We start from the raw sequence: 15,735 nt of genomic DNA, 5'->3' as shown, positions 1-15,735 counted from the left end.
CCCATCTCTCCTGAATGCAGACATTCACCCATCTTCTAGGAGAGAGGATTCCCTCCCAGGACTTGGAATAAGAAGAAAGGACCTATTCTCATAAAGCAGTACAAATGTGATTATTTATTAAAAATTTTTTTGAAACAGAAAATGAAAGTCATCAATTTCTTTCATTCTTTTTTTTGGGGGGTGGTGGGGTGGGGGGTGGAGTCACCCTTATAAAGGAAGATAGGCAAGTAACTTACAATTACTTCCCTAAAGGATTCCTGATCACTGATTGTCCTGTCTGTCACACATCCAGACTGATTCAAGTAGTGGTAGTTTTCTGGCACAGATAAATAAAATTCTTCTACAAAAAGAAAAACAAAAACATAACATCAGTACTTGACTGTCCCGGATAAGACAGAACTCAGAAGAGTTTCCACTTTGCAACTTTATTTTTTAAAGTATGGAAAATAATTCTATGCTCCTAATAGTTCACTAATAAGACTAAAATATTCTCAGACTGTATGATTTCAATACCTTTAGACCGTGAAATTTTTGTACCTTGTTTTATGCCCCTGGATGCGTTCTAGTGTCTCCTAGTTTATAGTCTATGGGAACTTGAACAGAATTTGTATCCTACTGTTGTGTGAAAATTATACAAATCTTAATTATGTTGAATTGGTTCATGCTGCTTTTCAGGTCTACTATACCCTTCTACTTTTCTGTATATTCATTCTATTAATTTCTGAGAGTTTGATACTGAAACTCCAACTAAAAATCATAATTTATCTACTATTTAAGTAGTACAATTATTTAAATTGTAATCTATAGTGGAACTATATGTAACTTTGTTCTATATTTTCCAAGTCTCCTGTAAATGTGTCATCATACTTTCATAATCGAAAAAATAAAAAAGAAAAAAAAGATTAAAACATTCTCTCTTAATCATCATCTAGGGAAACAGAATTATCAGATTAGATGGGATGGAAGAAAACACTACCGAAAAAAGTAACTGATGAGGATCCCATGTTGATTGCTGTTTTTCAAAGTCAAATATTTGGAAATTTGCTTTATTAGGGTGTGATTTAAAAGTAAAGCTAGTTGTGATACAGTATGCATTTTTCACAAATATTCCTTAAATCGGAAAAAGAACTAAGATTCCAAAACATATCCAAAAAACTCAAGCTTTCTCTCCTGATGATTTTCACTCTACGGTATCCAGCTCTACTCATCTACTCAGCATCTTTGATCATCTCGCACATATCGTTTCAAACGGTGGAAGACCAACAAAGTCCAGTCTTCTCTTTCACAGATGGGTTTTAAAGAGAAATGTCTCTGCAGCGGCTCCATCACTCACCTCTCTCTTCATGTCCTAGCCCTGCCAGCAGTGCATAGAATATGTGATAATTCCTTTCCCCGGGGTTTTGCCTTACTACTCGGTTCTGTGAAGAGAAGAAATCAGATTTCTATTCAGGGATGTATCCTCTGATTAATGATCAAGAACCAGTAACTGCTGAAAAATGTTAAAGATAATGTGAATTAAATCACGCTTACTTACTTTTTCTAATAAATCTTCATGTAAAAAGCAATGGCAAGTCAAGGAACAAAACAAGGATACAGGATGCTCCATTAGTCCTTATTTTTCTACTCTTTGTTGCCCAAATAATTACAATTCCTTGTGTCTTGGGCATTCTGACTTTCAATGCCAAAAGATAAGCAAACAAAACAGACTATTTCATCAAAATCCAACTTCAAACAGGACACATGTGCCCTAGAAGGCATCGAACTATTTGAAACAACTGATTATTTCAAACAACTAGTTGCTCAGTCATGTCTGACTCTTTGGGACCTCATGCACTGTACCCCGCCAGGCTCCTCTGTTCATGGAATTTTCCAGGAAAGAATCTGGAGTGGGTAGCCATTCCCTCTCCAAGGGATCTTCCCAACCCAGGGATCAAACCCCAGTCTCCTGCACTGTAAGCAGATTCTTTACCATCTGAACTACCAGGGAAGCCTATGATATTTGATGAGGAGTCCAAATTTTCAGATTAGAGACATGAAATCAGAGATTCCCAAAAGAAAGAGGACCCCTTATTTCCTAGGATAATTAACAGGTCAAGCAGAGTAAAACAGGAGCAGTAACGAGGTAGAACCAGAAATGAATGTTTCACATTCTGTATTTGTCTTAAGAAAAACCAAAGAACAGTTTCTACTAGAGAGTCAAATACTAATACACAAAAGCCAAACGAAACAGGATACAATCTACAATTCTCCCGCCCTGGATGTTTCCCTTCTGGCCAATGTTCAGCTGAACAAACTTCCCGAAGCGACTGGAGTTATTGTTGTACACGGTCTTGGCATTGCCGAAGGCTTCCATGATGGGACTGCAAAAAAAAAAAAAACAACCCAGGACAACAGTGAGAGGCAATCAGGGTCCATGTAATTAACAACAGTCCTCACCAATGGCAAAATAGATAACTGCAAGACAAATCTGAAAGCAAAGGGCCCTACAGCAATTATGTTTATTTATAGAAGGGCCAGATCTCCCAGTACTTGCTGAAATGGGTTTATAATGCATGTCCATCTTGAGGGGGAGAACTCGCAGCTGGTCGTGTGGGCAAAGGTAGCATGCTACCAGGAGTCAAGGAGGCCATGTGGGCTGGTTCTCACCCAAATTAGTTTATTTACGCAAGTCAAGGGTTGTATGCACACGCGCGCGCACACACACACACACACAAACCCACACGAATTCTAGGAACTGAAAAATTCCCCAGTCCTGGAAATTTCACTCATTTGTTCTATGTCCCAGGGGAGCTCATTTAACTTCCTTGGGTCTCCTCCAACTGTAAAATGTGGTCAGACTAGGTCTGCGGTCAGAGTAGGTCAGGAGTCAACCATCTTTTGCTGTAAAGGATCAGATAAAAAATACTTTTCGGCTTTGTGGGCCAAGTGGTCTCTGATGCAATTACTCAGCTCTGCCACTAGAGTGCAAAAGCAACTATAGACAAGATAGCAAACGAGTGTGTCTGTGTTTCTATAAAGTTTTATTTATAAAACCAGGCTGCAGGAGGAAGATGAAATGGTCCAGAGAAAGATGGTGATGATGGCTGCAGAACAACATGAATGTACTTAATGCCACTAAGCTGTACATAGAAAAATATTTAAAGTCATATATTTTGTTATGTATATTTTAGCACAATTTAAAAAATAAATTTTGAAGTCTAAAAAGACAAAGCAATAGGCTGCAGGATACAGGTGTCAGGCTGGAGTCTGCTGACCCCTGGACTAATTTTTAAATAACAGGACCTTTAAAGTCTCTATTGGTTCTAGGACCTTTAAAGGCACCAATCAGACATGGGCAATTACACATTTTAATTAGAATTTCAGAGAGTGCTGTACCAAGGCTCTCTTTCAAGCTCTGAGGTCATTGCCATTGATGCCCAATAGTTTTGCCACCTGAGAGGCTGAAGAAGTGAAGTAAAAGTCGCTCAGTCATGCCCGACTCTTTGCAACCCTACTGACTGTAGCCCACCAGGCTCCTCCGCCCATGGGATTTCCCAGGCAAAAAGACTAGAGTGGGTTGCCAATTCCTTCTCCAGAGGACCTTCCTGACCCAGGGATTGAATCCGGGTCTCCTGCGTTAAGAGCAGATTCTTTACCATCTGAGTCATCAGGGAAGACGCTAGTAAGAGGCCACACAATACCATTCTGCCCACAAGACCACCTCCCAAGAGTTGACCGCTAAGCTCTCTGCGACGTGCTGGATGGAGACTGAAATTTCTGCTGATAACAAGGCCTCCAAACAGCCAGTCAAGAGCTGCCCAGTGGGAGGCAGCTGCAGAATGTTCCTCACTCCTTTGCTCAAACCTGGCCCAGCAATGGAGGGTCAGGTCACTGGAAATCTCCACCTGTGTGTGGAGACTTCTCCTTGAGCAATCGTGAAAGCCACATCAAGAGAAAGAGCAGACAGGACCCCAAGTTTCAACTACTTCCTTAAATAAGTCACACAGTGAGGAGAGTGAATCCTATTTGCTGGAACAAGAAACACGACGGAGAAATAAATACCTGCTCTCAAGAATGGCTTGTTCGACAGACGAGGTCTTCTCCTTCGAGGACAAGTCCACAGACTGCTGACTGATGGCTGATAAAAACTTGAGGATCAGCTTAGTGCTCTCGGTTTTCCCGGCGCCGCTTTCACCACTGGAAGATAAAATGGAGGCGTTTATACTTCTAGTGAAAAAAAATAAAAATAAAAACCAGCTTGGCCGGAGTCACTCCAAGGTGTCCACAGAACAACTCTTGAACCGTGGGAAAGAGACCCAAGTGCTGAGTTACAGGGAAGAGAGGGTCCCTCCCTTGGAGAAGGCAATGGCACCCCACTCCGGTACTCTTGCCTGGAAAATCCCATGGACAGAGGAGCCTGGTGGGCTGCAGTCCATGGGGTCACTAAGAGTCAGAAACGACTGAGTGACTTCACTTTTCACTTCCATGCATTGGAGAAGGAAATGGCAACCTACTCCAGTGTTCTTGCCTGGAGAATCCCAGGGACGGGGGAGCCTGGTGGGCTGACGTCTATGGGGTCACGCAGAGTTGGACATGACTGAAGTGACTTAGCAGCAGCTGCAGAGGGTCCCTCCTCCTGCCAGCCGTACGGCCTAGGTGTTGCCAAGGCCCCCCACTAAACAGAAGCCTCCTCTTTGACTAAGCTCAGGTAATAAGACAGATGGTGCCTTTCATTTCCCTGGTAGCTCAGTTGGTAAAGACTTCACCTGCAATGCAGGAGACGTGGGTTCGATCCCTGGGTCGGGAAGATCCCCTGGAGAAGGAAACAGCTTCATCTGGGGCTTTTCAGGTGGCGCTAGCAGACACGACTGAAGAGACTTAGCAGCAGCAGCAGTAAAGAACCCGCCTGCCAATGCAGGAGACATGAGAGACGTGGGTTCGATCCCTGGGTTGGGAAGATCTCCTGGAGGAGGGCGTGGCAACCCACTCCAGCATTCTTGCCTGGAGAATTCCCATGGACAGAGGAGCCTGGTGGGCTACAGTCCATGGGGTCGCAAAGTGTCGGTCACAACTGAGCGACTGAGCGTACAGAATGGCAAGCTCTGCAAAGGCCGGAACAGGGGTTTTGTTCACTGAACTGTCCTGGCTGGTGGCCAGCACTTAGTAAATAGTAACTATACGAATGAGCACATTAATGGTATCTTTCTGGTAAGCAAGTAAATATTAATTATATGAATGAGCACATTAATGGCATCTTTCTGGTAAACATGAATAAAAATGCAATCATTCATAAATATCGAGGGGACAAGGCAATGAGCCCGAAGGTGCTCGACCAACACTTAGGCATTTTATTCTTGTGATAATACCAAGAGGTGGGCAGTGGCTAAGTGTCAGGATCCGAATTGACAAGCAGATCTGCTGGCATCCAAGGAGTAGTAAAAAGACAGAGAATTTAGGAGAAAAGTAAAGCAATGGCAGAACAGCACACAAACAGCAACATCGTCATGGGGTAACAGGCTCACAACTGCTCAAGGGGTGAGATAAACACACGTGGTCCCAACAAGTCCTAAAGAAACAGTCCCCATTGAGTGTCGAGAGCTGGGAGGTTATGAACGAGGAATTCTGCAGAAAACATCGTGAGTGATTAGGCGCATGTAATAAAGGAGAGGAAATGACTCAGTGATGACACCATCCATGCCCAGCTGGATACTGCAGGCCCTGGGGAATCTCCATTGATCGAGGCCAATCACTGTAACCCCATTCCCTCTGCAGGTGATAGGGTGGTTTGGTTGGTCATGGGAAAGGGTCAGGATTCCAGCCAAAGAGACTTAAAGTCAAGCATGCTGAGGGCTTCTGGGGAGACTTGCATGTGCAAGCGGGGGGCAGGGGGTAAACATACACGCACACGTGTGCGTGCACACACACAAGACCGAGCAGAGTGTCCCCCTGACTGCAGACGACAAATACCTGGGAAGCCACACCTTTCCTGAGATCAGAAAGCAAAAGCCAAGATAATCAGAGGAGCGCCCAGTGGGAGTGGCTGAACCCATAGCCCTGACCCCGCCCTGCCTTGCTGCCTGAGACGATAAAGGCCCATGAAAGTGACACCAAATCGGGTCGCCTTTTCTGTCATCAGCAACCAGAACCGCCCTAGTGTGGGGCTGCACGTTCGTCTCTACATCTCTGGTACCAGCCAAGCCTGGGAGCTGGCTCACAGGAGGCATTTAGCAGGAAGGAGTGGCAGAAACCAAGAGAAAGTTGCAGGAAGAAAATTTAAATAATTCTTGATATTTAAAAACACATATACCATCTCCCTAGCAGTTAAATTTTGTTGAAACTGAAAGTGACAACTTCATACAATGTATGAAACAAAAATAATGTTTTACATGGTCCCCAAACCCGTCTCTGTATCTTCCAGCACACAGAGGGGGCTGGCATTTCAACCTTTCTTGTAGGAAGGACAGTGATCAGTACCCAGGAATGAACACGACCAAGTGAACACAACAGCAGCTGAACTGAGCCAAAGAGGTGTATGTTACTTCCACGTCGGGTGGCTAAACCCCCTCACGGTCCTCTGGGCTCCCTATCTTACCAGCCTGGCAGCTGGGTGCCCTGAGGATGGCACATCTCCAGAACAAAGTGATGGGTGCAACAAAGTCAGGGGTCTCACCTTCCCATATGGGGCTGTGAAAGTCGCTCAGTCGTGTCCCACTCTTGGCGACCCCATGGACTATACAGTCCACGGAATTCTCCAGGCAAGCCCCTGTTACAGCAATCAGCAAAGCAATGAACCTACCGCGATGAACACGGTAACCATACAGCCGTAGAGAAGAGGCTGTTCGAGGTGGATGGCGAAGACTCAAGGAGAAGAAAACCCAAAACTTGTACAGTCCTTTACCAGCCATGGATACTGATCTACCGCCAAGCTTCAGCCCACATTTTTTCTCACTGCAGCAAATTTTTTTCAAGCATCTTCTTTAAGCACATCTTTTTTTAAAAAAAATTGGGGGTAGAGTTGCTTCACAATGGTGTGTTGGTTTCTGATGTATAGCAGAGGGAATCAGTTATGTGTATACACATCCCCTCCCTCTTGGCCATTGCTCTCACCACCCCCGCAACCCCATCCCTTTAGGTCATCACAAGAGCACTGAGCCGAGCTCCCTGTGCTATAAGAAGGATCCCCCTAGCTGTCTGTTTTACACATGGCAGCAAACATACGTCAATCCCAATCTCCCAATCCATCCCCATCTTGAAAAATGGTACAGGTTCCCTGGCGGCACTAGTGGTAAAGAACCTGCCTGCCAATGCAGGACACATAAGAGATGGGGGTTCAATTCCTGGGTCAGGAAGATCCCGTGGAGGAGGGCATGGCAACCCACTCCACTATTCTTGACTGGGGAATCCCATGGACAGAGGAGCCTGGTGGGCTACAGTCCATGGGGTCGCAAAGAGTCAGACACGACTGATGTGACTTAACGCAGCACAGAACCTATTTAGGCACATCGTTGATCCGTAAAGTAAAACTTAAAAACGAAAAAGGAACTCAGATTTGTGCAACGGTAATTCTCAAACTTGGCTGTACAAGAGAAATACCTGTTGTGTTCCTAATTCGAACCTGTAAGGGTAGAACTTAATCAGTAATTTTTCTTCTTTTTTTTTTTTTTTAAACAAATTTCCAGGTGATTCCACTAAGAAGTCAAGGCTGGGAACAACTATTCTTGAAAGCCCTTTCACAAAATTCAGATAGGACTTCAGCAGATTACAAAGGGGACATATACAGGGGGCTGGGGAAGTGTGCCATGAACAAGGCAAAGAATAAGTGACTCACGAATTGTCAAAACTCAGAAATATGCCAGATGTCCCCAGACATTAGCATCAAGGTACCAGGACTCACTTCTGTCTAACCCTCCTCCTCCCCTCCCCACCCCTGCCTGTGACTGCGTGCCGTGTGCTAAATCGCTTTAGTCGTGTCTGACTCTTTGCGATCCTGTGGACCACAGCCCGCCAGACTCCTCTGTCCTTGGGGTTCTCCAGGCAAGAATGCTGGAGTGGGTTGTCATGCCCTCCTCCAAGGGACCTTCCAAACCCAGGGATCAAACTCTCATCTCTCAGGTCTCCTACATTGGCAGGCGGATTCTTTACCACTAGCACCACCTGGGAAGCCCATATTCCATTTACCAAGGGTCACAAAACATCATCTTTGAAGCAATGGACAAAGAGCATCTCTGCAGGAACTCCCTCCCTCCTGAAGTATCCATGGGGCCATGATGCAGCAGGCTGCACTGTCTTCCCAGCCAGTCTGGAGACAAATGGCCATGGACGGTATTTATGATCCAGCAGCAGCAGGAGATAAAAAAGTCACAAATTATGGCTAATGCTGTCGAGCATGAACCTCAGGAGACAGGAGGAGTCATAATTTAGATAGAGAGTAAAGGTTCAGCAGAGACTTTTCCCGGGAAATGACATTTGGACTGAAGTGCAGAGACATGCACAAAAGTGAGCTGCGGAAAACCTGAAGGATGGGGAGGGGAGGGCTTGGAGCCTTGAGGGAGGGGGAGATGCCTGCAGAGCCAGTGGGGAAGGGAAGGGGGGGCTGGGGTCCCACTGAGAGGTCACTGTTTTCCAGGCAAGTATGGAACTGGTTCTTTTCCACAGGAGAGAGGGGGAGAGGCTGGTGATGGACTTTCATGGCTAATGGGTTAGTCAATCCATCATGCTATGGAATGAATCCTCCATAAAGTCTAAAAGGATGGGTTCTGAGAGGTTCCGGGCTGCGGAACACGTGGAGGTAGAGAGTGGCTCCCCAGAGGGGCGGGAACTCCTCCCCCTTCCCCATACTCTGCTGGGCATCGCCTCTTCCATCTGCTGTTCCTGAGTTAAACACATCCCTCTATAGTACAGTGAATCCCCCCGCCTCCACGAAACTTCAAAGCTGCAGACATGCCCCTGTTTGCCAGCTGCTGTACTGTACCACTGTACTTCCCAAAGTGCTGCACCATTCATGTGTTTTTCTGCTGTGGTTTTTCATGTATTATTTGTGTGAAAAGTATTATAAACCTATTATAGGACAGTACTACATAGCTGATTGTGTGAGTTGGGTGTGCGTGTGTGCGCGCACGATAACCAGGTGGTGCTAGGGGTCAAGAATCTGCCTGCCAATGCAGGAGACATAAGAGATGCAGTTTCGATCCCTGGGTCAGGAAGGTCCCCTGGAGGTGGGCTTCAAAACTCACTCCAGTATTCTTGCCTGGAGAATCCTGAGGACAGAGGAGCCTGGAGGGCTATAGTTCATAGGGTTGCAAAGTTGGACATGACTGAAGAGCCTTAGCATGCATGCACACATATAGATGAATGCGTTAGTTGCATACCTAGGCTAACTTTGCTGGATTTAAGTTGGACTTTAGTCCAACTGGACTTAATTGGACTTAATGAACATTAAGTTCGTTAACAATAAGGGACTTACTGTAACTGATAATTGAGTAACTAAAAGGTTTGAGTTCTGTGAGCTGCTCTAAAAAAACAATTTTTTTTTTGCTCTAGCAAATTAATCAAATCCAAGGAGGCGGTCGTTGGAAGCTCCAACCTAGAGCTGCTGGGTCAGAAGGACAGGTGACCACATGACGGGCATCTGACGTGGAGGGGGAGGCAGTCTCGTAGGACTAAACTGTTAACTGTGGGATCTGATGCTGTTTCCAGGTGGACAGTGACAGAACTGAGTTACTAACATGGGGAACTTGATAACACATGCTATGTGATAGACAGCATCTATATTATAGCATTCTAAGGATGTAATAACTAAGTATATCCCTGCTTTGCTTATTGCACCACATAACTATGAAGCCAAAATAAATGTTAAGACTCATAAACTATAATACCTATAAAATCTAGATTAACAAGACTACCTTAACCCCCTGGTTAATGTTGCTTTGCTAAAGCTGAAGCGCTCTGTGAACCGTGACTGCCCACTGCTTCCCCGTGAGCCTGGCAGCCTCTCTGACCACAGGTGCTTCGATGAGTCATGTGTCCCACCTTAGCTCCTCTATCCCAGCCTCAATAAAACAGTCACTCACATAGCAATCACGCTGTTAGCTCCCCTTCACTGACAGTGAACACATCACTGACATATCCAGTCCTGCCTTTGTCTCATCAGCCCGTGACGATTACAGTCCTAACCCTTGGCGCCAAGGTGACCACAAACACAAACATGGGCTTCGGAGAAAACATATGCGGCCAGATAAGCCAAAATGAGTTGATGTTGTTAAAGTTTGTTTTTTTTTATAAATAGTGAAAATTTAAAAAAGGGAAAAAAAACTAACTACGGCACTGATATGGGGCCTTGGAGACCATACTCGAAGTTCTGATAACTTTTTGTAGGCAGAATGGAAAGTCTCAAGGATAGTTTTTAAGCAGAAGGATGTGAAGATCAGGTTCAAGGTTCTAACGAATCAGTGTGGAGAATGGATTGAGGGGGATGGAAGGAGAGACATGAGAAAGGAAGTCGGGGAATGAGGGCAGAGGATAAGGAGAGGAGGTGGCAGAGGGGAAAGTCAGAGGTCCCCAGAGGAGGCAGGGGATGGCTGGGGTCCTGGTCTGGGTGCTGGGTGACAGGGAGGTGGGAGAATCAGTCGGGAGAGTCCAGGGAGTTTGCCAGCCAGTGTGATGACCTGGACGCTGGTAACACAGCTGGGCATCTTTGTCAATAATCACTGAACTGTATATATGAGATCGGTACAGTTGACTGAAGGCAATCTGACCTTCATTGTTGGGGGCGGGGTGACTCCTAGATCCAAGATTAATATCCTGATATCCGGCTTGAGACCTTGCTAAGAACAAGAAGCATGATAGGAGGAACACGGATTTTCTGGGAGAAAATCAGGGTGAGCTGAGGAGCAGCCACCCCTGAGATGCCCAGCAGAGACCTTCATGACAATGCCCTGCGGGAGAGGTGAACACATGGGTGGGACACAGAGGAGAAGCTGGCAGGGGAGCCCTGAAGTCTGGGGAGGCAGGGAGATGCAGAGAAGGAAGGGCAGGCTGGACAGAAGCTGAGGAAGATGAGCCCAGAGAACAAGGAAGAGTCCAGAATGGTGGAGCAGCTTGGAGGAGGGTGGGGCAGCCTGTGGAAGGGGCTGTGGAGCCAAAGACAATCCCCGCCCCCCCCACCGCCCATTTCAAAAATAGAGAAAATAAGTGAGTAAGTGTGTTAGTCACTCAGTCATATCTTTCTCTTTGCAACCCCGTGGACTGTAGCCCGCCGATTCTCCAGGCACAAATCCTGGAGTGAGTTGCCATTCCCTTCTCTCCAGGGGATCTTCCTGACCCAGGGATTGAACCCAGGTCTTCTGCACTGCAGGTAGATTATTTACCAGGCAAAGAAAATCAAGTATTCAGTAAAAGATACTAGAAATTGTTGGGTGATAATGCCAATGGTCCAGTAGAAGAGGAGAGATCCAAGAACCAGGGGCAGAGAGGCTCAAAGGTGGAGTGAAGTCCCCAGGAAATCAGGGAGGAGGGATCAAAACACACCTGAAGAAAACACACCTCTATCCACCTGCAGTCTCCCCTTCAGCACACATGTTGGCCAACTGTGGCCTCCAGATCTGCTCTTCTGCTTTTATAAATAAAGTTTTATTGGAACACAGCCTGGCATTCACACACTCTCTGTCTGCAAGCACTTTCACACTCTAAGGGCAGAGTTGAGTAGTTGTAACAGAAATGATCTTGCTCACTGAGCCAAAAATATGTCCTCTTTTAGAGAAAATATGACCCTCCAGAGGCTACCCCTGTGGACACCTGACGACCATTCCCCATCCCGAATGGGGATCAGATCAGACTGTCCTGATTCGTGTGATTTTCTCGGAATATACAGGGATTACTCCACTGCTGACTAAGACGACTTTGGAAACTTCTCTACTGCCTAGAAGATACAGTCGGCAGGTCTTTACAAGCAGGACAAAACCATCAAGGTGTGACCCTGCAGCAGGAAGTAGGCCTCTGCTCTGAAATGAACACAAGGAGACAAAAGCTCAGTCTTTCTCAATGAACGGCAGTGCACCGTCTTTGCCTTTCCAACCAAGCCTGGTTCCTACATATCCTTAGCAGATCCCACACTTTACAGGCATGCCTTCCATTTGCTAATGATCCTCGTTCTTCTGATGGCTCAGCTGGTAAAGAATCCACCTGCAGTGAGGGAGACCTGGGTTCGATCCCTGGGTTGGGAAGCTCCCCTAGAGAAGGGAAAGGCTACCCACACTCCAGTATTCTGGCCTGGACAATTCCATGGACTGTATAGTCCACCGGTTCGCAAACAGTCAGACACGACTAAGTGACTTTCACTTGTTCTTTCAAATGCTTCTGGGCCTGTCCCCACCCTGTGCCCGCCGTGTTCCCACAGACTGTTGGGCTCATAACCACACGTCCCTTCCTCTGTGATATATTTTCTCAGTTCCTTCTTGAGCATCTTCTGTCATCTTCTCTGAGCAACCATGTACACATTTCTCCAATAGCACTGGCAGACTGTACTGAAATTACATGTTTACAACAGTTTCTTCCCATCAGAGCAGAAGTTCGTAAAAGGCAGTGGTTGGTATTTATTTATTTATTTTTTAATCCTAAAAGTCTAACAAGGTAACCTTCCATATGATATGAGCTCGAGGCATGCCCCATGCCTTATTCTGATTAGTGACTTTTTAATCCAGGATGCAAGCTTTGTTCACTATTCCAGTTTGGTCATTTCTAAATATACCACTAGAATAAAAAAAAAAGACTGAGAAGCCAAGTATTATTCCAGAATATAAAAGACACGTTGTTGTGTAGTCGCTAAGTTGTGTCTGGCTCTTTTGCAATCCCATGGTCTGTGGCAGGTCAGGCTCCCCTGTCCCTGGGATTTTCCAGGCAGGAACACTGGAGTGGGTTGCCATTTCCTTCCCCGGGGGATATTTCTGACTCAGGGATCAAACCCACATCTCCTGCATTATAGGCGGATTCTTAACCACTGAGCTGCCAGGGAAGCAGAAAAGACACTGTTAAGAAGAAATCACTACTATTTTGGAAAAACAAAATTTTTCGAAAAGCAAACAGAGGTCCTAAGCCAATAGCTGCTCCGCCCATCCATCCTTTGATTGATGGACATTGGATGCTGAACCCTCTATCAGGCACTGTCCTAGGCACTGAGTCGCAGATGAATTAACCACAGGACTTGACATTAAAAGGTCACATATCCAGAAAAGACCATAAAAGACTAAACAAAATAGACTAAATTCTGCTTGCCCCAGACTGAAGTTAACAAGAAATATACCAGACCAACCAAGATCAAATGCTGACCCTGTTAGATTAAAAAGCTCATGGAAGTTTTAAATACATATTTTAGAAATTATAATAGCATAAGCATTGGCTTAAATGTACATAAGCAAGTAAAACAAAACTAGAGCTTAAGAGAGGTAAACTTTTGAAAGTGAGACAAATAATAAAGGCTTGGACTAGAATCCTGGAGACTGGGAGGAACAGAGGCCCGTAAAGTGAGAGAAAAAATTGATCTACGAGGTCCCTGCCTAAATCCAAATAGGCTTATTTTCTTAGTTTCCTAGGTAATTAGCCTGATTTTTGAAGTAGTAACATGTTGTAGCCACCAGGGGGCAGATCATGCCCGAGGAAATCTAAATGGGCTACTGTGCCCTCCAGGTTTTTTTTTATACTCAATTTTCTCTTAATTCCCACAAGCCCCAAGTACCACTGAGGGGCGGGGGGGGGGGGGGGGGGGGGGGGGGGGGGACAAAACAAAACAAAAAAAAAAACTGCTGGAGTGGTCTATTAAAAACCAAAACACATTTTAATGAGAAACCTGTTCTTAAAAACGCCATTTCCTGATTTAATTTAAATACTCTTCACATCAGAATTACACAATGAGAGCTTTCTGTTTGGGGTCCCCTCTCCCTCCCGGCTACCCCCAACTTTATTTTTAAATACCACAGTCTTTGGCAGGAACATGCTAACCCCTTCCTGTTTTATTACACACACATATATATGCACAATGATCTCATTTGATTTTTCACTTTCTTCCCTAACTGCTCTGTCTAGCAAGTGATATATGAGTCATGCCCTCACTTTTTCCACTGAAAGTAATAAACACAGCCAATTATCGATGGCAAATATTTAGGCACCTAAGTGTGGAAAACAGCTTGATCTTCTTAAACTCTCTGTTAATCTTATCAAATTATATTCTGCTAATCTGTATGCTAAATATTCTGTATGCTGAAACAGTGATCTTAAATTCTAACTTCTAAACTTCACTTTCAACTTTTGTGAAACCATCTCAAAGAGCCCACAAATAGTGCTTCAATCAGAAGGCAAGTCAATTCATTGGGAAGGTGACTCTTAAAAGCTCTATTTTCAAACCAAGTGTTAGCTTCATTTTTATCAACTGCAAGTTACAAGGATTCACATTTACTTAACTGGATTAACGGACAGTCCCTCTATCCAAGTCGTTTCCACAACCTGGTGAGTGAACATCGTTAAGGTAAGAAAAGAGAATATATCTTCCCAGGTGTTTCCCTTTCCTTAAAGAAAGTAACTGATGGAGGAAGCAGGGAGAGAAAAGATGAAGGAGAAATGCATTGTTCTATCCTCCACATTCACATAATTCTGATTTATTGCAAATGAAGGATCCATGAACAAGAGTAACGGGTAAACAACTGCCAAGAAGAACAACACAATCCCTGAAGGCAGTACCTGCGTCAAAGGGCTGCTGGAAGGTTTCAATGAGCTGATGCATGGAAAGTTTTTGGCACAGTGTTCAAAGCCTTTGGAAATGTTGGTCATTATCTCTTACCCATCTTCCGTCAGATACCATGTGGGACAATGTGCGTGTGCGTGCTCAGCTGTGTCTGACTCCTTGGGTCCCCATGGACCGTAGCCTATCAGGCTCCTCCGTCCATGGGATTCTCCAGGCAAGAATACTGGAGTGGGTTGCCATGTCCTCCTCCAGGGGATCTTCCCGACCCAGGGATTGAATCCACGTCTCCTGCGTCTCCTGCATTGGCAGGCGGATTCTTCACCACTGAGCCACCTGGGAAGTTGGAACCGGGGGGCGGGGGACAGTGTGAGGACCTCCCAAATGGCCTCCTTTCTCTCCCCTAGAGTTTCCAGGAGGACTCACCTCTGGTACATCTGCTCCTGACTCCCTCCCCAAAAGAGCAGCGGTGGTTTCCTGGACAGGTGAACTGGGTGGAGGGAAGGGCTGGTCAGCTCCCCACCATCTGGGGACTGGTTTTGACAGCGATCGTGGCCACCAGTGACCTGCCTGAACCCTGACCAGGGGGTCGGTCTGTCTGCAATTTGAAGCTGACACATGGCTCTCCACCTCTCTCCTGAGCCTCACTTCCACTGGATCAAAAATCAGGGAGTGGGATCCTGATATGATGTCCTCTCTAATTCCAAACACCTTTTCTTCTCCCCTTGAAATAATAACAATTATTTTGCCACAAGTTGGGAAAGAAGATCTTGACCTCTGTTTTTGATGGCTTTCCAGTCCCATCAGCAGCTTTAATAATTCAGTTGGGTCTTAGCAAGAGCCGAGCTCCATGCACGAGTGCCTGGACGAAGTGCCTGGATATTCCAGGGCACTCAGCACGTCTGCTCTTGATCTCATCCAGGAGTGTTCTGATCACCACTAAGACGTGTGTGTGTGTGTGTGTGTGTGTTTTCAGTCGCTCGGTTGTGTCCCACTCTTTGCAGTACTATGGACTGTAGCCCGCCGTG

General features: G+C 45.6%; 1 protein-coding gene across 4 annotated transcripts in view; it reads right to left on the bottom strand.

Moving 5' to 3' along the window:
• MYO10 (myosin X) overlaps window positions 1–15,735 on the bottom strand; it is a 256,726-nt gene that overhangs the window by 109,020 nt on the left and 131,971 nt on the right. For all 4 annotated transcript variants that reach the window (XM_061129313.1, XM_061129312.1, XM_061129311.1 and 1 more), the window contains 5 exons: window positions 4,042–4,176; window positions 2,236–2,360; window positions 1,535–1,548; window positions 1,334–1,418; window positions 237–340 (listed from right to left, as the gene is read on the bottom strand). In XM_061129313.1, the coding sequence (XP_060985296.1) occupies window positions 237–340; window positions 1,334–1,418; window positions 1,535–1,548; window positions 2,236–2,360; window positions 4,042–4,176 (463 nt within the window). The remainder of the gene's footprint in view (window positions 1–236; window positions 341–1,333; window positions 1,419–1,534; window positions 1,549–2,235; window positions 2,361–4,041; window positions 4,177–15,735) is intronic.

The sequence above is a fragment of the Dama dama genome, chromosome 25 (assembly GCF_033118175.1).
Source record: "Dama dama isolate Ldn47 chromosome 25, ASM3311817v1, whole genome shotgun sequence".
In the NCBI taxonomy this organism is placed as follows: Eukaryota; Metazoa; Chordata; class Mammalia; order Artiodactyla; family Cervidae; genus Dama; species Dama dama.
Note: the sequence above shows the minus strand (reverse complement) of the source record. Positions and strands in the feature narration are given on the sequence as shown.